At 40.5% G+C, this 23,794-nt stretch overlaps 1 protein-coding gene across 4 annotated transcripts in view; it reads right to left on the reverse strand.

Annotated features, from left to right (window-relative positions):
• Window positions 1–1,984: 1,984 nt before the first annotated feature.
• LOC116324426 (enhancer of polycomb homolog 1-like) overlaps window positions 1,985–23,794 on the reverse strand; it is a 34,879-nt gene continuing 13,069 nt past the window's right edge. For 3 of the 4 annotated variants that reach the window (XM_031745015.2, XM_031745014.2, XM_031745012.2), the window contains 12 exons: window positions 22,912–23,057; window positions 22,268–22,474; window positions 20,726–20,874; window positions 18,833–18,986; window positions 17,431–17,589; window positions 17,109–17,198; window positions 16,751–16,899; window positions 14,762–15,174; window positions 6,971–7,095; window positions 6,367–6,514; window positions 5,454–5,865; window positions 1,985–3,723 (listed from right to left, as the gene is read on the reverse strand). In XM_031745015.2, coding sequence (XP_031600875.1) covers window positions 3,651–3,723; window positions 5,454–5,865; window positions 6,367–6,514; window positions 6,971–7,095; window positions 14,762–15,174; window positions 16,751–16,899; window positions 17,109–17,198; window positions 17,431–17,589; window positions 18,833–18,986; window positions 20,726–20,874; window positions 22,268–22,474; window positions 22,912–23,057 — 2,225 coding nt within the window. In that variant the 3' untranslated portion in view covers window positions 1,985–3,650. Of the gene's footprint in view, window positions 3,724–5,418; window positions 5,866–6,366; window positions 6,515–6,970; window positions 7,096–14,761; window positions 15,175–16,750; window positions 16,900–17,108; window positions 17,199–17,430; window positions 17,590–18,832; window positions 18,987–20,725; window positions 20,875–22,267; window positions 22,475–22,911; window positions 23,058–23,794 lie in introns of all 4 variants that reach the window. The other variant, XM_031745013.2, reaches the window with a different exon arrangement.

A 23,794-nucleotide genomic window follows, 5' to 3' on the forward strand; every position in this document is an offset into this window, starting at 1 on the left:
AGCTGAGGTATCAGCTTAGCATGAAAACAGGAAACAGCTAGATATGCTCTGCACAAAGGTAACTAGAGACCATGCTGCAAAGTGACCCACCATAGATGATATAAAACAAGGACATAGCCACTGTGTTATCACCCACTGCTTTGTGAACTACTATTTTGAAGCTTTTCAATTCAGTTTTATTTATATACTGCCAGTTCACAGCAAGTCATTTAAGTGGTCTTTATAGAGTCTATGATATTAGAGAGAGAACCCCAACAGAAGCACTTGGTGACAGTGGGGAAGAAGAACTCCTCTTTAACAGGAAGAAACCTGCAGTTAACTGCCAGGATATAAGCTTTATTAAAAAAACTTAATCTTAAAAACAGAGATGGTGTTTCATATAATTTACCAAACAAAGCTGGAGCTCAGCTTGGATAATTACCACTCAGCAGGCCAGATGATTTATCCATCCATCTCTTTTCTACCATTGATCCGGGTTTGGGTAGAGGAGGCAGCAGTCCAGGCACCTCTTTCAACGCATCCGGGGGAGTTTTTAAAAGCTAGCTAAAAGATATGGATCTCTCTCGTGATTCCTTAGTCTGCCCCAGGACCTCCTCCTCGAAGGACATGCATGAATAACATCACCTAGGAGGAGTCAATGCCATGTACCTCAAGCTAGTTTTGGAAGCTGAAGAGTCAACCGCAAGGATCTTTGCCCCTTGACTGCCACCCAACCACAAGGCACCAAACTCTCAGAGCCCCTGGTTGGTGGACCTTTTAGAAGGCAGATCAGTTTAGCCTCTTTAACCAAGGCCTGGCCCCTGCCCTGATGCTGCTGTCCTGGGCAGGCTAAACTAGATCTTTGATTTAAGGTTGCAATCCACCAAGACAATTTCTGATGAGGCTTCAGTGAACAATAGATGGATCAACTGAAGGGCCTCATGCATCTGTCAGATCTGTGTCAGGTCTTTGCTGCCCTGCCCCCCCACCCGTTTCTTAAAGACATCAGTTTTAGATATTGTTCATCAGCAGAGCTTTTTTTTTTTTAACCCCTGACACTTCTTTTGTCCTCCAACTGTCTATTTTCCTCCAATCTTTTAAAGTCACACTGGACTGCTAAGTTATAATGAATTTTTGGCTAATAGTTCTTCAGGAATGGCCTTGTTGGTGCAGAAATGCTATTTTGTGCCTGTGTTGGCCTTTACACTGAAATGGGAACAAATCATGTGTTTTGTGACAGGCACTTTGTTACTGGCAGGCTAAGGATTACAATCTAAAACTGGTTCTTTTATGTAGACACTGGTTCATCCTTTCACTTATGACCATAAAAAGGCACCTGATTCATAGGTTTGCATTAAATAGCTTAGCAAAACAAACAAACAAAAACCCTCAAGTACAAAAACTGGACTGAAATGAGTGAAAAAGTAGCCAACGTCCACAGAAAAACTTTGAAAGACCTTCAGAATTTGTTTAAGCCAACTAATAACCACAAACAAAAATAAAGAAATTAAGGGCACTGCTCCATCTCACAACTAAAATGTAAAGAATCACACTTATGAGAGCTTTCAATCTTTCCTTACATGCAACAGAGTACTAAGTACTTTTGAAAGATCCAAGTCAGTTTTAGTAATTTGACTTAAATTTTAACCCAAAAACTTTATTTAAAACATGGGTAAAACATTGGCGTGGCTGCCTTATATAGCCAGAGCTTAAATATCAAACTACTAATAGCCTACATTTTTTATGACATTCATATATGTGTAATTTACACATACAGTTCGGTAAGACTTCCGATGTAAATACCAGTGAAACTGCTTGAGGAATTCAGTGTCACAATTTTTTTTTGACCTGATAGTGGGTGCCTAAGTATACCCCTTACATTTCTGACCATGTACAAGTAAACTCGCAGATAAACCCAAGTTAACCTCACTTGTATTATCTCTACAGTTTGGCAACCTTGAAAACACCCACACAGACACAAATATAAAAGAAGGGTCTGAACAAATCACATTTAATGCCCTGGGCTTTATTGTCTTATTTTAGTGAGAGTTTTGTCACATTTTTTTAGTCTTTTCAGCCTCCAGGTGGGACAAGTAAACCTCAAGGATATATCCTGCCATTGGACTGGGCATTCAGATTCTGACAAAGACGAGAAGCACTACTAAGTAATGCTGCCTTTGTGCCTAACTCTTCATAGAAGAGAGAACATAAAATTCCCCAAAGGAAGGCACCCAATACTTGTGGTTTTTGGCCTTGCAGCCGTCTGGAGATTCTTTTTTCAAAGAAAAACAAACAAACAAAGAAAAAAAGAAATAAACAAAAAAGAACTTGAAGAAAAAGAGGAAGAGAGGAGAGAACTGATGCTTTCTCACAACTCTCTGCCCCTTCATTAGCATTTTTTTGTTATTAAAAACTGGAATGATGAAACACGTACAGCGATTACTGTCCATTCACCTCCCTTATCACCTATGCATGAACAAGTCACAAACAAACAAAAGAATGAAGTCTTTAAAAATAACAAAGAGCTTACAATCAAGTTTACCACAAGAGAGGAAAAAAAAAACAAAAATACAAAAATAACTGATTTTCTTTTACATAAAAATGTTTGTGGGATAAAACAAATATAAAAACGGGGGACTCCGCTTGCATGAAAATGAAGGACAATCCCATAAAGAACAAATAAAATATAAAAGCAGCATTGATATTCATCAAAACCATCAAAGAAAGAAAGAAAATACAATAGTGCTTAAATCAGAAGCGGCAGAAGCTTCTGGGAAGAGACTTCATCCCTGTTTTGTTACTTGTAATTGGGATAATGTTAATGGAAGCCCCCTGAAGAGAGGAGTGCCTCTCCATGAGGGAACCACACCACCTCCTCTTCAACCACCTCCTCCGCCCACTTCTCCTGGCCTCCAGGTCTGTATGTATGTCACCACTGATTTTAACACGATCCACAGAGAGAAGCACGGGGAACCAAAATAAATCTGTGTGTGTATGTGTGTATATGTGTGTGTTTGTAGGGGGGGTGAGACCTGCTTTGTGTTCACAATATACAAAAATACCCAGGAGTCCGTAGCTACCTAACATTTACTACAGCACAGGAACCAACAAAGGTACAGTGTACAAATAAAAAAAACAAAACAAAACAAAAAAATAAACAAAACAAAAAAATTAAAAAAACAAAACAAAGAAACTGTAAACACAGCACAATAAATAGATAAAAACAGCAGGCTCCGCACCATGCACATGATGTAATAAAACTCTTCTCTATACAACTCGCACGTCTCTCACACTCGCCACAAGTTACTTGGCTCACTTTTTTTTTTCCTTTGACTCCCAAGTGCAAAACATCACAAATGGACAGTTCTGTATTCAAGTAGTATATATACACTGGGTGGTGGGGAGGATATTACAAATATGTAGTTACTGTACAGATACTAACTTTGCCATATTCATAATTTACAGGTGTCAATATTTTACTTTTAACAGTAACAAAAAAACCAAAAGGGAAGAAAAAAAAAAGGTTTAAAAAAGTATGAGAGAGATGAGAATTGCAAGCGAGCGGCCGCGGCCACACGTCCCGTCTGCGAGTCCGAGTCCTGCCGTCCCTTTTGCATTCCCGATGCTACGATGCACAGCACCTAAAGAGCGGACTCTTCGCTGCACCACTACTACGTCACCTCCATGGCCACTGTGTTGTCTGCTATATTGTTCAGTGCTGGCTTCTCTTCATCGTGATTTTCCCTGTGGAGACAAAAAAAACATTAATCCCTGCTGTTCTCCAAACTTTTCTCTCACAGACTTTATGTGTCGCTTGTGGCTTGCTGGCAGTTATTTTGGTCATATCTGCCAGGTCCAGCTGACTACTTAAACCAGGGATTGTGTCTCGTAATGCAAAAGCTTTAGCGCTTATCTCGAAACAAACATGATATAAAAGTTAATCTGAGAGTTCTGCAACACTGACAATCTTACAATAAAGTCTCTTGTGAGTTGTTTTGTACAGTCTGTGTAATATGTGATGACTGAATGAATACATATCAAAATATCTCTTCCTCTATGCATGTTTATGTTTCTTCAATTCAGGTAGGTTTATGTTGTGTTTTGGGCAGCTTTGGTTCTGCTGTAAACTAATTAAAGATCGTGACAGTGTGAAGTCAGTCAAAACAACAACAACAACAAAACTAACAGAAAGCAATGCTGCAAAGAGTAATGATGCTGAAAACCTTGAACTCTGAAAGGGTGTGTACAGGCAGGACCGAAGGAAGTGATGTGGCAACTATGCCAATAAACAACAGGGGGAAAAAAGATTTAAGAAATTGTAACTCTGACTCGGGTTTTGAGCTGAAGCAACGAATACTGCTGACTGATATTACAAAAGTAACCAACTGTCATCTATGTAGTGATCAGCAGCGAGTTTTACTCAGATTGAACCAATATGAAACCTCTGAGTGCCAAATCTGCCTAATATTTCAAGAAGTCTCTGTCCAGCTGTCTGTCTGATCATATTTAGATCAGCAATTCTCATATTTTGGCTAAAGATTCTCTGGGCTCTGTTACCAGTGTTTCCCCAGCACTGACTGGGGAAACACTGGTATTTTCTTGGGTATTGGGGATGACTGGACACATGCAAGCCTCATTAGTCAATATGCAGTTAAGGTAAGGAGCCTGTTAATGTCACTTCACGTCCTGAACAAAATTATATTCCCCTGAATGGAAAGTCAAAACCTCTTTCATGGGGGCTAAAAAGAACTGAGCATGAGCATGTTGAGATAAACCCTTACCCTAACCCAGGAGTTCTCAAGCTTTGAGGCACCAACAGATGGGGGATGACAAAAAATTGAATGGAGAAAAATTTCTTGGGGAATTAAACATGACATACTACTGCACTGAGGTTTTTTTTTTTTTGGGGGGGTAGATAAAACGCAGCTTGAATGAGGAAATAATTTGTTGGGGTGGGACGTAAAAATGTTTGGCTTCTGAAGCAGAGCATGGCAAAAAAGCTCGAGAGCCACTGCCCTGACCTAAACCTTCTTTTCTTCAAGTGTTAGCACTTAATCAGGGTTTTGAAATTTTGTGAAAAAAGATGCTGAACTTTGACTAAATTTAATCACAAAACTAAAAATGGTTCTCATAAAGATAGCTGGATGTGGTTGTATTTTAATTGATTTTTTTTTGGCCTCAGTTTTCCGTTTACACATGACAGCAACCCACACCCATACATGACTGCCACAATCTCACACAGTGATCATCTTCAACAAGTGTATCTTTCTTTATGGAGGCCTGCGTGTAATGTGGGACATTTGTCCAATGCTTCTTATAGGGCACTGCATAAGTACATCACATATAACGGAACTTAGCAATTTCATGCTTACTCAGCATTATCCCAGTTCACTTAAGCTTAACAATAAAGATTAGTAAAAAAAAATAACTTATATTTACCTGCCACACATTAGAAATGCTGAGCAAAGCCTCACCTGGAGCTCATGTCCATGGATGTTGCTCCAGATACTTTGGGCATCTGCAAGTTGGTGGTGGTGGACAGCTTTAAGGCAGAGGGTGGCACATTGCCAAGGGTCCGGGGGATGTGGCGTGCAGCCAGGCTGGCGGCCGACGGCACGCCCAGACAGATGTTGTTCCCGAGGAGGACCTGAGTGGTGGCAGGGGTGGCACTGGCAGCGCTGCACCCCAGGAGCCCCAGTGCCGCTGCTGCATGAGCGCCGGGGTTGGAGTTGAGGGAGGTGGGGACGGCATTTGCGGGCGAAGGGGTGGCTGAGTTGGAGGAAGGTTGGAGGAAAGTGGGGGCTGCGGTGGTGGTAGTGTGCGTCGTCTGGTTGGTCTGGTGATGGGCTGCTGTTGTGCTGGATAGGTGCAAACCTTTGAAAACACCTGGTGGATGAAGAAAAGGTCTCATGAATGCAAATGATAACAGCTAATGTGGTCAGGCAGGCACACAAACCTGGAGCTATAAAGTTCCCTGTGCAATGACAAAATACCATTTTAGATCAGAGGTGCACCTGCACAATCTAATGCAATCCTAACCAACAGTGCTGCAATAACTTCCATCTCTCTGAAGCTTATGTTAGGTTTGTTGACACCGTCAGAGGTGCTGATGCAACACTATGGTAATTGTGAGGCTGTTGGCAGCGTTATTTTTTGTTGTTGTTGTCGTTTGCCTTTTTTGGGCTTGTTTTTCCTCCGCAGCCTCTGAGGTGACATGAATGCGCAATCTAAACCAAGTATTTCCAAAAATTGAGCCCTAAACACATTATTTTAAATTGGTCTCTCCAACTATTATGTATCCTGGAAATTGTCCCTAAGATCTTTGGCTCATGCTCATTTTAACATACAGATAAATGCACATTGCGACTACATATTTCAGTCACTCACCTGCACCTGGGAGGATCCCATTGACTCCACTCGTGACTACTGGTACTGGGTCCTCTTTGGACTTACAAGCCAGCAGCTGATCCGTGGTGACGAGGGCTGAAGCAGCAAACTGGGCGCTGGCCTGGTCTAATGTCTTGGATATGAGCGCCTGGAAACCAGATACACGTAGAAGAAAAAAAAAAAAACGTGGGTCTGTGCCAAAAGCTTGACTCCTGTGTTAAAATGTATGAAACTGCTGAAACAACTGAGCTCAGCACTTTTGCTGCCAAAGCAGCTAGGGGCATTAATGCTGCTCGTGGGAATGAGGATGTGTCCCATTTCCTAAGGATGAGGGAAGTGACCTTCAGCTGTAAATCAGTGGGAGAAGTCTGGCTCATTTACTCTGACTACTTGGCCAGAAAAACACATTTTAAATGTGCCACTTGGTTGCAGAGAATGACACAAGTGTTGAGAATCATCCCAGCAATTCTGGCCAGAATATTACACTTCTGTGGTAATACCACCTCCTCCTTCTAATCCCGTTGCCTTCATAATACTGGATGGCTACCTGCGTCTACTACAATAAAAAGGTATAGAAAGGGTGTTAGTGTCTGTCTACACTGACCTGTGTGTTGGTAGTTGTAGGAACAATGTTGGCTTGTTGCTGCTGCTGTTCGCTCTGCTCCAGCTGCTGTTTCTGCATGAGGGCCAGCTGCTCCTGGTGCTGCTGGTACTGCTCAGCTGTGAACACTGTGTGTGAAATAAAAGGCAAGGGTGAAAAACAGGATGTGGCAATGTGCTTTTTTGCTTAAGCATTCCTTGGAATTAAGGGCTGACACCCCCATCAAAAAAGGAATTGAAAGGTTACATCACTGTACTCATTTTCCCCATCCCAGTTATCACATTCAATTACAGGTACAGTATACATCAAAGTGATACAAGAAATTCTGTTGAAGTGAAGCTGCAATTAATGTTTTGCACAGAAATCATGAATTTCAAATTTGGAAAAATTTTGAAACAAGATAATAGTCACTAGTAAGTTTGAGCCCATTTAAACAGGGTTCCACATAACCCATGGCCATGTGACAGCAAAGAATTTATTGAGCGAGCTGATTGGCCACCTGTGACTGTTTCTCCTCCAATCGCAGTTACAAATTTACTTGTGAAGCAAACTGGCTGAAGCAACACTTACTAATGAGGATTATTTCTTGTATTCAGTATTTTCATGTTAATGAAGTATTTGAAGTTACTGGGAGATAGCAGCTTTGCTTAGCAGTGTGCAAAACAGCAGGAAAGTGATGCTGGTGGTGCAGGCCTCAACATTATTAGCATATAAGGTTGAGCCCGATTGGCTTCTACACAGCAGTAAAGACTGCAGGACTGTTAAGGGTGTGGTTTGTGCTCAAGCTGTCAGCAAGCAGATTATGGTTGTTAAATCAATTCCCAGATAATAATTGATCCTGAAAATGCTTACTATTGGATTATTTACTCATTTGTGACAGTATTGATACCAACAGTGCTGTCTTTGCCTCCTCCAGCTTACACACAACTTCAGCTAACACTGCTGCCAACAGGCAGGCACACAGTCCCCCTTCACTAGCAACTGCAGTAGTTCACCTTTACAATGCTGAACAACACAAGAGGTCACTACTCCTCCTGTTTCAACTCCTTTTAAGTAATGAACAGTTATCCATAATGTTAACCCTGGCTGGTGCATACATTAAAAGGCAGCCACTTTTAGCAGCTACCCAACAGTAACACACCCAGCTTCTGGGAGTCACAAGCTAGTGTACTCCTGGTGCCTGTTAAAGGCTCAGGTAATTGGGAGAGCTGCGACAGCAAGCTCATCTGGCATAAAAATCAGTGACAAATTAAACATGTGGATCAATGTGCTCTGTCAACCTTTGTGCAAATAAGGGAGCCATATTAGCCGTTTTCTACCGTTATGATAGCAGCAAGGAGACAAGGCAAATTTTAAAAAAGCTAACTATAGGTGATAGGCAGCAAAAGCCATCAGTTCATTTGTAAAGTTAAATAGATGGTTAATTTAACAGGATACCACAGTTGTATTTAAAGACTGTGGTTTCTCTTAAAGTCCCTGATTAAAGCTCTGAAATGTCTAGCATCAGTCAGAAAAAGGGACCGCCAATAACGGCCCTTTATCAACATGCTTAAAGATGAAGAAAACTGATCTTTTCAGCTGCTTCCAACGACCAACACTTTGTTTTACATAGAAGGTGTCGAAGTAAGAACAAGCTGAAACGAAAACATTTCTAAGCAGATGTTGGGTTTAGCGTCATTTTTTAATCTGGTTGATTTCTTTGGCTGCTGATAGCCTGCAGGGATCTCAAAAGAGGGAAATAGTGTTTAGTTTACTACATTAAAAGCCTTTAGATACTTTATTAATAATGTTATATAAAGTAACTAAAACATGATTCCATATTGTTAGAATTCAAGCTACTCCCGCCTTTTTAGCAGACAAAAGGAAAAATGTAGGCGGCTCGTAAACCCGATCTGCTGGTCCGGCATGGTGGATGAATTTAAAATAAATTACAAATACATGCAGCATTTATTTATTTCAAAATCATTCAAGAATGATTGTTAATACAAGCAGTTACAGACACGACTTGGCTTTCTGTAGATGTATATAAATGTAGTTCCTTTGGGGGGCTTTTAGAGAGCAAGATCCAAAGGTTTGGTTGGTGTAGGCGTGTTGCCACAGGGTGCAAAGTACAGAAAAATGTATAACGAGCTAGAAAGACCAGTTTGAAGGCCTCTCAAACACAGTCACACAATGGTTTATGCTCCGGGGGCATGACTGTACATTTCAAACCTGTATATGCACAGTGATTTAAGGTTCATGCTAGCAGGGCTTATGGCCACTTCGTGAGCTTGCACATGTTGGAGAGCTCAACAGTGTACAACACTGCACTGTGACCGAGAAGGTGTCAAGCTAGGACAAGAATAACAATAGCAAACAGGGACATATTTCATGTTTTCATACATAGTTTGTATTATACTGCATTATAAACAGCAACATCTCTATCCAGGTTTAAACTATGGCTCAATGATTTGAAAAAATTAGCTCAAATGCTTAATAAGAGAAGACAAAACCCCCAAGAAAATGTAGTTTACAGTATTGATAAAATTTGACTACAAACCATAATTTCTGATTTTAGAGATCTAAAAACCAAAAGATGCAATAGAGAAATCTTCACTCCCAGCTAGAATCAATTTTTTCTGGCAACACTGCGGAGAACATGAAATTCCTAAATCTAAATATGCTGAGATCTGAGAGCTAAATAGCTTCTCAGATATCCATCAATTACAGGCAGTCCAATTAAATGACTGCCACCTCATGACGCCATGCTGTGGACATGCGTACAATCAACATCATTTCATTTCAAGCTTTTCAAAGGTGGCAGCAAAGGCTGGGCAAAAAAGACATTTTAATTAAAAATAAGATTTTGTTTTTGAATAATTAAAAAAAAGAAAAAAAAAATCCGAAATTTTGGTATAAATTTTCACTACTTGCTTTTTAGGAAATTTGTCATATAAAGTAGTGTGTCTTTGCTCCTCTCTGAAAACCCTAACTCAACTATTTAGTTAATTTTGGGTCAATAAAATGATTCATAGATCAGCTAGACTAACAGGTGCCCTCATGCCCTTGCTTGGTCAGGAACCAGCTCCTTACCAGATAACCTTGTGCGCCCCACCTCCCCAACATCTGTATATTATCCATTTATTTATTTCACTCCCTCTTAACCACTCATCCTACCTACTCAGGGTCACAAAGAAGCTGGAGCCTATCCCAGTCACAGGGTGAGGGAGGCTACACCCTGCAGGGGATACCAGACTTATTTTTAATTAAAATTATATTTGAAATATAAAGAAATTTGGTTCTTAAGAAAAAAAAAAAAAAAAAAAAAAAAAAAAAAAAAAAAAATCAATAATGCATTTCATCTCTTTTGCTGAAAACAGAAGGTACTTTCAGCAGCTTTCTTTATTTACTAAGGGGCAGCCACAGTAGATGGATCCACATGTTTAGTTTGGCACAGATTTTACACTGGATGCCCTTTCTGACGCAACACTCCCATTTATCCAGGCTTGTGACCGACAATATGAGCACACAAGCCGCTTGAATTTGTGTCTCCTCTTAAACTGAGGATTTTTTGCAATGTATGACGCTTAATGTATGAACAAATCTGCTTGGGCTAAATGCTTACATGTAGGGCTGGGCGATATGACCCAAAATTCATATCTCGATATTTATTAGCTGGATGGCGATATAAGATATATATCTCGATATTTTTTTTTAAAGCCATAAAGAACAAAAAGAGTTCTTAGTCAAAGCTGTGTCCCAGATGTCACACAGGCACTTTTATTAACATACAGCGTAGATGTACATGAAAAAATTACTCAAATTATGAGCATTTATTAAATAATAATGCTCCATAAATAAAATAAAACAATGTTGTTTTTGTGCATAACAAAGAGCTCACAATTGTGCAGTCAAAATGTAAACTAACAGACGCTGAGCATAATAACAAAGACAGACAGATTTCGCAGCTGCTCTATTCCCAAGTTCTACTGCGTGACTGACAGCCTGGAGTTTGAAATCCGCTTCGTAACCATGTCTCTTAACAGGTGCCATTTATGGTCCTTATATACACACAGTACGGTAAATATTACGTTGAAGCACAGTACATATCACTCCGCGAGGCTCCTCGGTAGCTGTAATGCTCTGACAATCCATCAAGCGGTGCAGCTCCATAGCTTGCCAAAGTCGTTCTAAAACATTTTTTGACGTATTGCTGAGCGCCGTGTACCACATAAAATCGGTTCGCGGTCATCAAGCACAACCATAATTCATACATAAGGCGCACTGTCAACTTTTGAGAAAATGAAAGGATTTTAGGCTGTGCAGCCCCTGTGGGCTGCATAGCGTTAGCGTGGTTAGCTCGTTAACACATTGACGGCGTCCAGCCCCACGCACGGGGCGATGCCCAGTAACTCGTTAACGGAGATTTGCCGTGTCCATCTTGTCGCTGCCTGCAGGTGAAGCGATGGGGGAGGAGGGGGAGTTGTGTTCAGTGAAGGAGAGAGGCGAGGCCGAGTAACGTTGCGTAGAGACAAAAGTGGACGAAAGAGAGGCAAACTTCCAGCTCCACAAGTATAATTATAACTAGAGCTGGGCGATATAAGATTTTTTCATATCACGATATGTTTTTTTCATTTCAGGCGATAACAATATATATCATGATATAAGCCAAATAACTATTTGAAATAATCAGCAGCTGGTTTTGATTTAAATATTTATTTCCCATAATAAGTTCAACAGGGTAGATGTACTTAAGGAACATGAGACTTTTTCAGATAAAAAAAAGGCAAATATTGCAAACTACACAAAGGGCAGCCGCTAAAGCGTTTAAGTTTCAAAATAGAACAAACAAAACAGACCACTAAATTGTCAATTCCACTTAGAAACAAAATATTAATTCTAAAAAAATAAATCTTAGTTTGTTTTACAGAAGAACAGACAAAACTGACTAACTTTTGTCAATATCAAATAAACTGAGAACTAAAAGGAAATTCTCAATCTCTCCTTGTTGTATAGCTTAGCTTTTCAAACAGTTTTAACAGTTACTTTAGTCTGACAAAAGCCGAATGACGAATTAGCGCTTTCAGTCAGAGATTGAGCATGCACCGCTTTATTGTATTTCCAGACTTGCTTTCAGCACAATTTACAGTGCGCGCTACTCTGTTTTTTGTCAGAATTGAAATAGCTGAAATACCTTCACACTACGAAACTTCTGTGGCCTTTCCGTTCGACAAGCTCTCCGGCATCGGAACCATCATCTGTTTTCTCTTCGATAACCTTCGGTCACGCTCTCGGTTGATTTTCTCTAGTCAGCACACTCATTTCCTCCATTACCCGGCGGCACGCGGCTGGCTGCTTCCCAAACAAATACACACGTGCGGCTTGGCACTTGTGCTGTACATAACAAGTCACGTGACGTGACGCTGCGGCTGTGATTGGTTCGGCTCTGCGCTACTTAATTTGGATTGGCTGTTCTTTTTGTTTTTTTTTTTAAGAGCGCAAGAGAGATGAGGCCTATCGCAATAGTTTAATTTTTCTATCGAGAAAAAGTTATTTCGCAATACATATCGTTATCGTTTTATCGCCCAGCTCTAATTATAACATAACATAGACTATATCGATATAAAGGATATTGTCACATCTTATATCTCGTATAAAAATATATCGATATTTTTAAAAAACTCGATATATCGCCCAGCCCTACTTACATGTCAGCTAACTCTGACACAGCTGCCAGACAACCACTTATTTCCTACACCAAAGTATTGGAGGACTGCACTGCTCCTCACAGCTTTCAGCTGACTAAACTTTACATGCTCCTTATCTAAAATGTCCCATCACAGAAAGAGGTGGAGTATCTGACCGAGTTGACCGTACTCTTTTACAGCATCCCTTACAGATGTAAGCACTGTCAGGAGCTGTGAGGGCTGAACAGCAAAACAGTGAACTGGTGATAGTGAATAAGTAACATGGCAGTCGCATTTCTTTCCTTTTTTGTAAAGGCAGACGAAATGTTGAGAAGACATGGAGGAAAAACTGGCTTCCATCTGTGCTTAATTTCTGTCATTACACAACAAAATCAATAAGTTTCCTCTTTAACTTGCCAGTACTGTCAAACAAATAAGTGTAAACCAAGTCAAGCCAGGCTTCTGATAAATTCACATCCTCTTTAAATTGTTACCCAGCCTCTGAAATCATCACCCTGTTTTCCTATCTCCAGCATTGATTCACTTCACAGGATATCACAAATCTGTTTATAAAAGCCATGTTCTAAGTAAATCCCCAAAGCCAGGGGAACATACCAGTTTATGTATGAAATGGAAAGGGGGAACGAAATTCGAAAGTTTGTGATTTTACTAGGCATGAGCAGAGCAATCTACCTTTAAGGTGCCTCATCACAAAATGTTGCACAGCTCACATGACAAAATAAATGCCAACTAACAGCATTATTGCTGCATTATGCGTGGATAAACTTAACTGCAGTGCTCCAAGTGCAACCCAGAAAAACAATTTTGCAGGATGTGTTTTTGTAAACACAAGATGAGCTGAAAACTGACAAAATCTAGAAACGATAAGACACAATCATGAAGTACAGCGCGGTGCTCTACAAGCCTCACTCCAAACAAGTCTCCGGATTCTTAGAAGATGGCTGAACACCCATAATTAAAGCAGCTGTAAAATTAACTTAAAACAAAACTGTATTTCTTCCTGCAAGTGTGTGTAATACAAAATGATGTGTTTATAGTTTTGACATGGAGCTAACAGTGGCTGCACACTCCTGATGCCATAATAAACTTCTTTTGAGCACAGAATGTGTTTATAGAACTGTTGGGACATAGTGTAAAACTTTAAAACACTTTAAAAAAAAAAGTTTGATCATTGGCAAACCCCCCCCAAAACAAAACAAACAAATAAACAAACAAACAAACAAAAAAAAAATCAAAAACAAAATTGTGTAATGCACACCAAAAAATAAAAATAAAAATAAAAATCTCTGGATGCAGCAGCCAAAGCAGGAAACTAATGCAGGTTCTGTAGTAAAAAAAATCAATTCCTGGACCTCTCTGAAAACCACTGTCAGTGAACACAGTGGATCACTAAATGCAACTGAAATGTTTACCATGCAAAGAAAAACAATGCATACAGGTACAGCAGTCTCCAATAGGCCCTAGTTCATTTTAAGCCAGACTAGGGTTTAAAAGGAAAACTCTGTCTGCATAAAAACTGGACACTGAATGGCCCATGAGATCTTTTATTATTCCACAGCCCAAAATTTCAGTAATGAAGTTGGACAACAGCATAGCACTGTATCTACACCAGTATTTGATAACACTCTGCTTTCAAAACTAGAAGAATTGGTTTTCTCATTTCAGCGCTCTCCAAGCAAGCACTGTTTAAAGATGAGGTGATGCTCAGTGGTACCAAGGCTCCAAAACCAACATTTTACTGTTTTTAAAAAAATTTGATGCCAGCAACACATTTCCGAAAACAGAATTTGCCTGTACATTTTATGTGCTGACCTATTTCCAATTAAAGATTGTTTAAATAACTTACAAATTTATATTTTACTCAGATGAACCAATTTCTTCGAACACACAATTCAGTGTTTTACCATCTTCCACTCAGAGCTATGACAATAAACAAAGTGAAAACAGGCTGCCCAGAGAGACCCACATTTGTGATTGAAGCCTTTCAGTATACTTTTTTTATAGACATGTAGACAACTAATGTTATTTAACTGCACGCGTGACCGAGTAATGTACACCAACCCTTAAAAAACAATAACCAGCATGGCAGAACAAACAAGTGACTTACCATTTACAGGAGTGGTGGCTGGCCCAATGCGATTCTGGGCGCTGGCTCCTCCAGACAGGGTTCGGTTTAGTCCCGACACAGTCCGACTAAAATCCCTAAATCCTCTGCGTGACAAATCTCCACCCAAAGGGTGATGAGATAGCGTCCGTGGTCTGAAGTGCCTCCAGCGGCAAGATTTAATGTTCAAAAGAATCTGGCTGAGGTCCTTCGGTTTTAATGACGACAGGGGTGATGAAGATGGGGGAAGGTGGGAGGAGCTGGTTGGGTCCGAGGTATTGGTTTCTGAGGTACTGGCGTTGGAGTTGTGGAGCGGAGAGCTTGGAAGTGGTGAGGCGAGTGGTTCGGGCTCTGGGTCAGAGTCCAGGCTCTGGCAGATGTTGTCTACATCTGTGTGCGCTCTGTCCAACAAGATCCTAAAACATCAACATGTTACGTGAGCTTTTTACTACCAGTCATTAAAGGTCTGTTTACATGAAAAACATGCTTTAGTCATTAACAGCACAACATCAAGGTCCTACGATAATGACTGCACTGAGTGAAGCATTTCCCTGTTTACCATTCAAATAACAAAAATGTTCAATGGAGAGGACCTCATATAGCGGGCTATTTCATGAGAAAAATAGAATACTTTTGTAATGACACAAGTCTAGCTTATTACTTCATAGGTTCAGCTGGGTAAAATTTAGCAAAAAAAGGAGACAACTTCTGTTAGAAGTCTACAGCCTTATCACTCAAAGTGTGCAAGGCCATGTTCTAGCCCTATTAAAAAATATACAGAGACAGTTTAAGATGTTATAATATTTAAAATTGTGCTTGAAATGTCAGAAAACAACACAAAACATAATGCACTGTAGCACAGTACTACAATTTATACATATGTCTTACAGGTTTTAGTTAACTTTAAGAGTTTCTTTTTTTACATAACACTTTATTTGAAGTTTAAGACCAACTTGCAGTTAAAAAACACATTAAAACTGAACATAATCAAATCAGTTCTTTGTGTTTTTAATGTATTTTAAAAAGTGAATGAAAACATTTGAGACCATTCCAACTTTAAAGGTGTTAAATTGTTTTAAAGAGTGTTTGTTAATAAATATCTTAAAAAGAACAAAAAAAACCCTTTATCAACCTACAGACATCCTGTTAAACAAAACAACAAAGGCAAACAAATGAACCGTCACTGACATTACGAACCCCACAGCCACACTATTCTTAACCCACTTCCATGTTTCCTAACACGATCAAGTATTACCATAGTACATTATACTGAAAAGATGTTTCAATTCAGAGCTAAAGGAATCCTTCAATCGCCCTTGGGGAAGTTGATAAGGTCACTGCAGACACAAACAGAACATTGCTTATCTCATGTGTGCCCGGGGACCAGATACTGTGTGACCCCCGTTTGGTCTCTTTCACACCTGGCACTGAGGAAGCTGCTACCCAGCTCAGTGTATTTAACTGTCTGTGTAAATACTGAGGAGATATCAGGAAAGGCTGCAGGACACATTTAAGTTTTGTTTTTTAAACTAAACACATGCTACAGTGGCAGGTAAATCCTAAAATGGGACTGTCATGTTCATTTCACCTGCCAGCTTGATATTTATAATAAAATGTGCCTGCCAAACGGTCGCTGGTAACCTGCCAAAGAGTTGGAATGGTAAACAACCTTGGCAGTGACAGCTAACACTTGGCTCAATTTTCTCTGCTCCATTTGATACTGGCAAAATTCCTAAACACATTTCATATTTAATAATATCTCCAGAATTTGGAGAAGTTGGTACATCATGAAAACCATGAATAGTAATACCTTCATGTCACCCTTATTGTTCTTTATGTCAGCAACAAGACATGAAGTGCTAAAAATAATTAAAGAAATAACACTGGTTTTTCTTTTTTGTTGGAGTGGGGTGGGGCGGGTTGATTTACCCAAATGATCAACGCATGCATGAACCTCAAAGGCTCTGTAACAAACAGCCAGACTGAACTCACCTGCCGCCTCTGCCCACACGGCGCCTTGACAAACCTATGCAGCGCCTTGGGATGTTCAGCGAGGTCAGACAGTAGCGGAAGCGTGGGTCACCGAGCCCACCATCCAACGGGCTTACCCAGGGCCAGCTGCCACTCTTGTCTGGACGACACTGAGGGAAGATAAAGGGGAGAGAAAAAAAAAAACCCAAACAAACAAAAAACAATTAGATCTGAGAACAAACAGAAGTTGAAAATAAAACAGGTGATTTCATTATTGCATTGTTCTGTCCAGTAGAGTGTGGAAGAGAGAGCAGCCAGACTGGCCAGCCTGCTGTTGGCACTATAAATAGAAGCACAGGAGTCACAGGAGGGCACTCACAGCGTAGTACTGACAGCCGGCCTTCCTCCTGAACGCATAGCAGCCATCTGGGTCATTCTCTTCTTCTGCCTCTGAGGAACCTGAATGGATCTACATGACACAAAAAAAGTAAAGGAAAAGCTAGGGACTTCAATTCACGCCCTCCTAAAGGGACAATAAATGTATTACTAGCCAAACATGGTTTTTACAGATGGAACACACAATATCAGCTAGGTCACACTGCTTTCAACTTCTGTTCCATGTTTGTTCATGTGTAATATTAGTCTCTGTAAAAATCCCACTGAAATCGCATCACAACAGGAGGGCTGGAACCAAATGTTACCTGTGAGAATGGTTCTTCATCTGAGCTGGGGAAATCATACTGGTTAAGGTCCTTGGGATTGAACACAGAGGGCCCTGAATGTTGAGGCGCTGACAGAGGCAGGATTTTGGGTTTCTTTTCATATTTCCTTTTGGTTCGAACTGCCTCTGTCTTCTCGGGCTGTGAAGAGAGAAAGGAAATGAAAACACGTTTATACTGCAGTCTGTGTACTCAAGAACACTTTTTCATACGCGACACAATACTGCTGGCAGTAATTGAGTGTTGGTGGTCTACGCACAGGCGCCTAGAGTGTGTGCAGAAACAACAGCAAGTAAAGAGAGGCATTGATATGCAGATGGCGGCACGTGCCAGATGCCGCTGCCTAGCCAGATGGCTGTCCTCCCCCTCCCTCCTAAATCTACCCCGTGCCACCTTTCACCCCACAACTTCCCCAGTGGGACAACCCCTCCCTGTCTGAACACGGTCCAACTTCTGCTAGGATTAGTAGGATTTCATTCAGTCCTTACACTCTGGGGACAAAGCAAACAGAGAGGCAGGGAGACTACAGTGAAGAACTGCTGTGCCTAATCAATGGAAGAAATAAGGGTTGGAGTGACGAGGGAGGAGGGGTAGAGTTAAACTGAAAATGAACGTGTGTAAATAAAAGCAAAAAGTCAGCCAGCTGGTAAAGGGGAAGAGGAGGAGGCAGAAGATAAAAGAAGGGGAAATGGGTGTCTCATTGCAGGGCAAGGGGAGAGCTGGTGGACACTGGAGCTAATGAAGTTCTGATGACACTGAGGTCACAACTGTGCCAAGTAATTAAGTACTATAATATGTAAACAAAGGGACGTTTGGATTTATTTCATTAAATTTAAAGGATAAACAGGATATTTATTGTGGTAAAACACTGTCCAACATTTGCCCCTGTTGTTGTTAAGAACAGTTATACTATAATAAATTTAAGTACAAATTTGCAGTTTCTTGTCCATAAGGGAAATTATTTTCAATGATTTAGACCTAGTTGTCATTTCGAACCATGCACCCTTTCAGAATGAAAATGCCAAGGTCTGGTATGACTCAGTGTGTCAATACGGAGTACAGCATTAAGCAGCTTGAGTGAATCGACTCAACTAAAGGACGAATTCAAAGTCAATACAATTTCCCATAGTTTGCTTGCCATTCTGTTTCAACACACACACACACACACACACACACACACACACACACACACACACACACACACACACACACACACACACACACACACACACACACACACACACACACACACACACACACACACACACACACACACACACACACACACACACACACACACACACACACACACACACACACACACAGAGCTGAAAGGAGGGAAATGTGGGTTTTTTTGTATGATTCCTGATGAACATGTCCTTACTTTCTTGTAGTCCTTCATGTCCAAGTGGTCCTGATGTCTGTACTGGTTACTGCTGGACAGAGGAATGATGGGGATGGTGTAAACAGGCTTCACCAGAGCCCGCTGTGCCAGTGCTTCTGCCATCACCTCACTGCCAAAGTCTGGCAACACATTTCTGGTGGACACAGAGAGAAAGGCAAAATATGAGGAGAATCAAAGCAAAGAAGTTAACGTTTTTAGTATTACAACTGCACTCCTGCCAACTTTAGCTTTATCAGCTCACACAGTAAGTATGATCAATTATTGGTAAAACAAAGCTCAATCGGATATTTGACAACAGCCCATCTATAGCTGATCCAGTTTACGACACAATAAATCAGCAGCAGTGTATGAGTTGCCGGAAGGAGATAATGCATCATAAAAGACACTGGAAGTGTACAAGCTACAAAGTAACAGTGCACTCAACTCCAGACCTGTGAAGATGGACAGAGTGCCTGGTTTTTACTGGCGATGACTTCTCTTTTTTTTTTGCTGCATATTTGTTATAGAGGACGTTAACAGCAAAGCAATGGCAGGTTGGATTAGAAAGTCTCACAGTGAGAAGCAGAGTTTGTTTACTTAAGACTGGTATGGGATCAGAAATGAATAGTTGGATCAGTGCATCCCTAATATTTACTACAGGCAACATGTCAGTTTAACAATAACAATAGACGGAATAATGCGAAATATTATACACTTAGGTTCAAGTTGTTTTTATTCGCTTCAGTCTTAAATTTTGTAGATGACATACTGTCATGAAGACACCTCGGCCTCTAACAGATGCATCTCCAATGTATTATGTTATGTAAAAAAAAAAATGTTTTCCCCCCACACATAGTTTTAGTTGACTATATTAAGCTTGGAAATTTGTGTAAACTACTTCAATTTATCACTAACATTACCATGAATAATGTATAACTGCTAACATCAGGCAACCACAGTTTAAACACAAAAGAGCCTAAACCTCGATGCACAGTAAGGGCTTGAGACACACAAATGACAGACTGCACCCACCAGACATTACACCTGAGCCCCTCTACAGCAGCATAGCATCATAAAGTGACCGGGAAAAACTACCTACTGGGAACAGAGTGGTCCAGTCTGAGAGTGAGCACTAGCTGTGATGCCCCGGCAGAAACCAGGTCGGGATAACAAGAGGAAATTGAAATGTCACTACAAATCAAAAGCACTTCAAGGAGAAGGGTCCAATTTAAGCTCACGCTGACAGCTACTTTCAGAGTAAATTCATTCCATTCGGATGTCATGTTTAGATGGATTGCAAAGGCTCCACTGGGGGGTGGAGGGGGGACAATCCAAAATGGAGTTTGGAAAACACAAAGTTTATATTTTATAATACAGAGATACAGTCCACTGTACTGCTTAAAAGACTGGGCAAAGCAAAGCCTTGACCAGGACCCAGACATCACTCAGCTAATGTGGTCCAAACACTACTGAATAAACAAGGTGAACTTTGCATGGAAAAGTGCATTTAACTGTGACCCCAATTAACAGGAGCAGTGAAGCCTGGCCTTACAGAAAATATGTGGCTGTCTTTTGTATGATCGGTCATGCAGACAAGCATTGTGCTGAATTTCAGACTTGGCAAGTAAACAACAGGGCAATCAAATATGGAGGTTCACCACATACACTGTCCAAAACACCACGCTGTTATCATCTCAGCTTCTTAAGATGTTATCAGAAAGCATTCCCAAAACAGGACAAGGGCACAGCCGTTAGCCATTACCCTGAATGACCCGCTTTTGAAAATCTCATCCAATCAGATAAGTGGGGCATGCGGTTTGCGAGTAAAAGTGAAAAGGTCTCCTTTATAGCAACTACTTGTCTGACAAGGTGCAGTTTAGTCAACTTTCTTACCTCTTTTCCACAATTTCCAGTGTGAGGTGCAACAGTTCCCTCTTGCTCTTCTCTCTTCTTTTGATCATCTCTAAGATGGTGACAGCTCGACTCAGGTCCCTGCGCAGCTTCAGCATCTTCTCATATGAGGCCTCATCATTCTTTCGATTCTGAAAATGGAGCAGTGATGATTCAGTGTCAGAAATCTAAATTCCAATATTTTGCTTGGGAATACTGGATCAATACAGAACCGTAGCTGCAATTGAAAAAAGGTGATTAATCACAATGTTATTGCAATAGTCAGCAAATCACAAAATCTAAAAAAATCTTTTTTAAACACCAAAATAATGTCATACTGTGAGTTAAATATTGTGATAAACTCATTCCATGAGGTGTCTGGCGGATGCCACCTCAAATTAGTTTCCATTTTAACTGAAAATCTTTAAAAAGGTTAAGGTATGGAAATATTCAACTGCTCATCTTTCATCTTAGGGGAACACTACTGTAGGGACAAAATATTTATCTGCCTCATCTGAACCACTTTAAAGCCAGTATGTTTAGACCATACCAAAACCCATGGAAACTACTTATATAATTACGTTGGTGTAGAGCTGGGCGATAAAACGATAACGATATGTATTGCGAAATAACTTTTTCTCGATAGAAAAATTAAACTATTGCGATAGGCCTCATCTCTCTTGCGCTCTTAAAAAAAAAAACAAAAAAAGAACAGCCAATCCAAATTAAGTAGCGCAGAGCCGAACCAATCACAGCCGCAGCGTCACGTCACGTGACTTGTTATGTACAGCACAAGTGCCAAGCCGCACGTGTGTATTTGTTTGGGAAGCAGCCAGCCGCCGTGCCGCCCGGGTAATGGAGGAAATGAGTGTGCTGACTAGAGAAAAATCAACCGAGAGCGTGACCGAAGGTTATCGAAGAGAAAACAGATGATGGTTCCGATGCCGGAGAGCTTGTCGAACGGAAAGGCCACAGAAGTTCCGTAGTGTGAAGGTATTTCAGCTATTTCAAGTCTGACAAAAAACAGAGTAGCGCGCACTGTAAATTGTGCTGAAAGCAAGTCTGGATATACAATAAAGCGGTGCATGCTCAATCTCTGACTGAAAGCGCTAATTCGTCATTCGGCTTTTGTCAGACTAAAGTAACTGTTAAAACTGTTTGAAAAGCTAAGCTATACAACAAGGAGAGATTGAGAATTTCCTTTTAGTTCTCAGTTTATTTGATATTGACAGAAGTTAGTCAATTTTGTCTGTTCTTCTGTAAAACATCTTACAAATGTTGTTATTTGGCTTATATCGTGATATATATCGTTACGGCCTGAAATGAAAAAAAAAACATATCGTGATATGAAAAAATCTTATATCGCCCAGCTCTACGTTGGTGAAAAGATAATACAAGCATTCTGAGTTTTTATCTTCAAAAGTTGGATTGGTGAAGCCCCAGTAGACTTCTACAACTCAAATATGTACATAAAATGTAGGTCAGCATAATGTATGTCCTTTTATTTGCCTTTATCTTACTCATTGTTTGGCTAGAAAGTCCTACCTTCCTAGTCTGCATCTTCTCTGTTCGTCGGCGAAAGGCCACATAAGGGTCGCTGGTGCTAGAGCCATCCCTCTTCTCCTGCTTGACGCTGGGGATGAGGCAGCCACCCTTGCTGGTTTTCCTCTTCCGGCTCCAGTAGTCAAAGACCTCCTTGATCAGTTCATCGTCCTCCTTCAGCAGCAGTTTGGCTTCCTGTAGACTGACAAGCTACAGAGCAACATAGGCCAGACCAAGTTAGTCTAGTGGCCTGAGCCACATCATTCTGGAAATAAGTGCTCAGCTATGTGTAATAATTAAGTCCAGCTGGTTTAAACAAGCAGTCACTATGAACAGATCAAGACACAACAAGACAAAGGCTTTAGATTTTAAGCAGTCACGCTGCCTTCAGGCACATCACATAAACTCATATTATGTCTTTTTCAAAGTCACGTGAACTGCTTATTAGTCAGAAATAGTAACTTTTAAAGAAACCACTGACAAAGGGATTGACAGGCCTCTCAAATGACTAAAATACAAGTTATGAAACATAATGGAGTAATGCAAGAAGTGACTCAGAGGGTACATTTTATTCAGTGTAAAGTGAATAAAAAGACTTGTTTGTGTCCATGCAAAGCAATACTTTGCCCACACAGGGTTACATATACCTGCTGTCCACTGCCTTTTTCCAGCCGGTCTATCATTTCTTCAAACTGCAGGGCAGTGATTTCCATTTTCTTCCTCAGCTTATTCACAAACGTCTCATCCTCTGAATCTAGGTCATAGTCTGGCTGCTCTGTATCCAAACTAAAAGCTGTGAGAAAAAAAGAAAAAGAAAAAAAGAGTTGGTTACTGGAGAGACAGATGCAGCCAAGACAATATTTCAAAGACATTGCAGGAATGAGGCTGCTGAACTAAACAAAACATCACTTTTCTGAACAATACCAGCAGAGGCTGCAGTGTGTATCAAATTGATGAATCAATATTAGATGACTATGACACATTTCAGTCAGCAAAGCCTAGGCTTACAATACAGAGACTTTATAATTCACCATCATTTTGTATTTAGCAACAGTGCCTTTCAAGCAATGTCAATAACACAACCCATAGGATATGAACTGCTGAAGCCTTTATCTTCAGCCAAGTGCAGCCGAACTTTGCTCAAAAAATAAACAGCATTTTATCATAACAAAGCGCTGTGCTTCAGTTTAGTTGTGTGCTTTCACCCATTCAATAAGGAACACTTTAGGACAAATATGAGATGTGAATTTAATCTACTATTTGAACATAAATATTGCCCCTGGCTTTGTATTTTTATTTTTTTTTTGGCCCTGCCAATCTGACATTGAGATTCTGCAGAAAATAAATTAAAAGTGGCTGTCACTACTGTGGCCCTTGGGTGAAAAAATAAGATGTTTACTGCACAGCCACTATCAGAGCCACTGTAATCAACACATTAACCTGTCAAAGCCAGTGGCATTTGGAAAAGCTTGCAGTGTTACCCTCACCGCCCCTACATTTAAAATGTTAAGATGACTGCCAAATTATGGT

This window comes from Oreochromis aureus, linkage group 9, assembly GCF_013358895.1.
Source record: "Oreochromis aureus strain Israel breed Guangdong linkage group 9, ZZ_aureus, whole genome shotgun sequence".
NCBI classification, from domain to species: domain Eukaryota; kingdom Metazoa; phylum Chordata; class Actinopteri; order Cichliformes; family Cichlidae; genus Oreochromis; species Oreochromis aureus.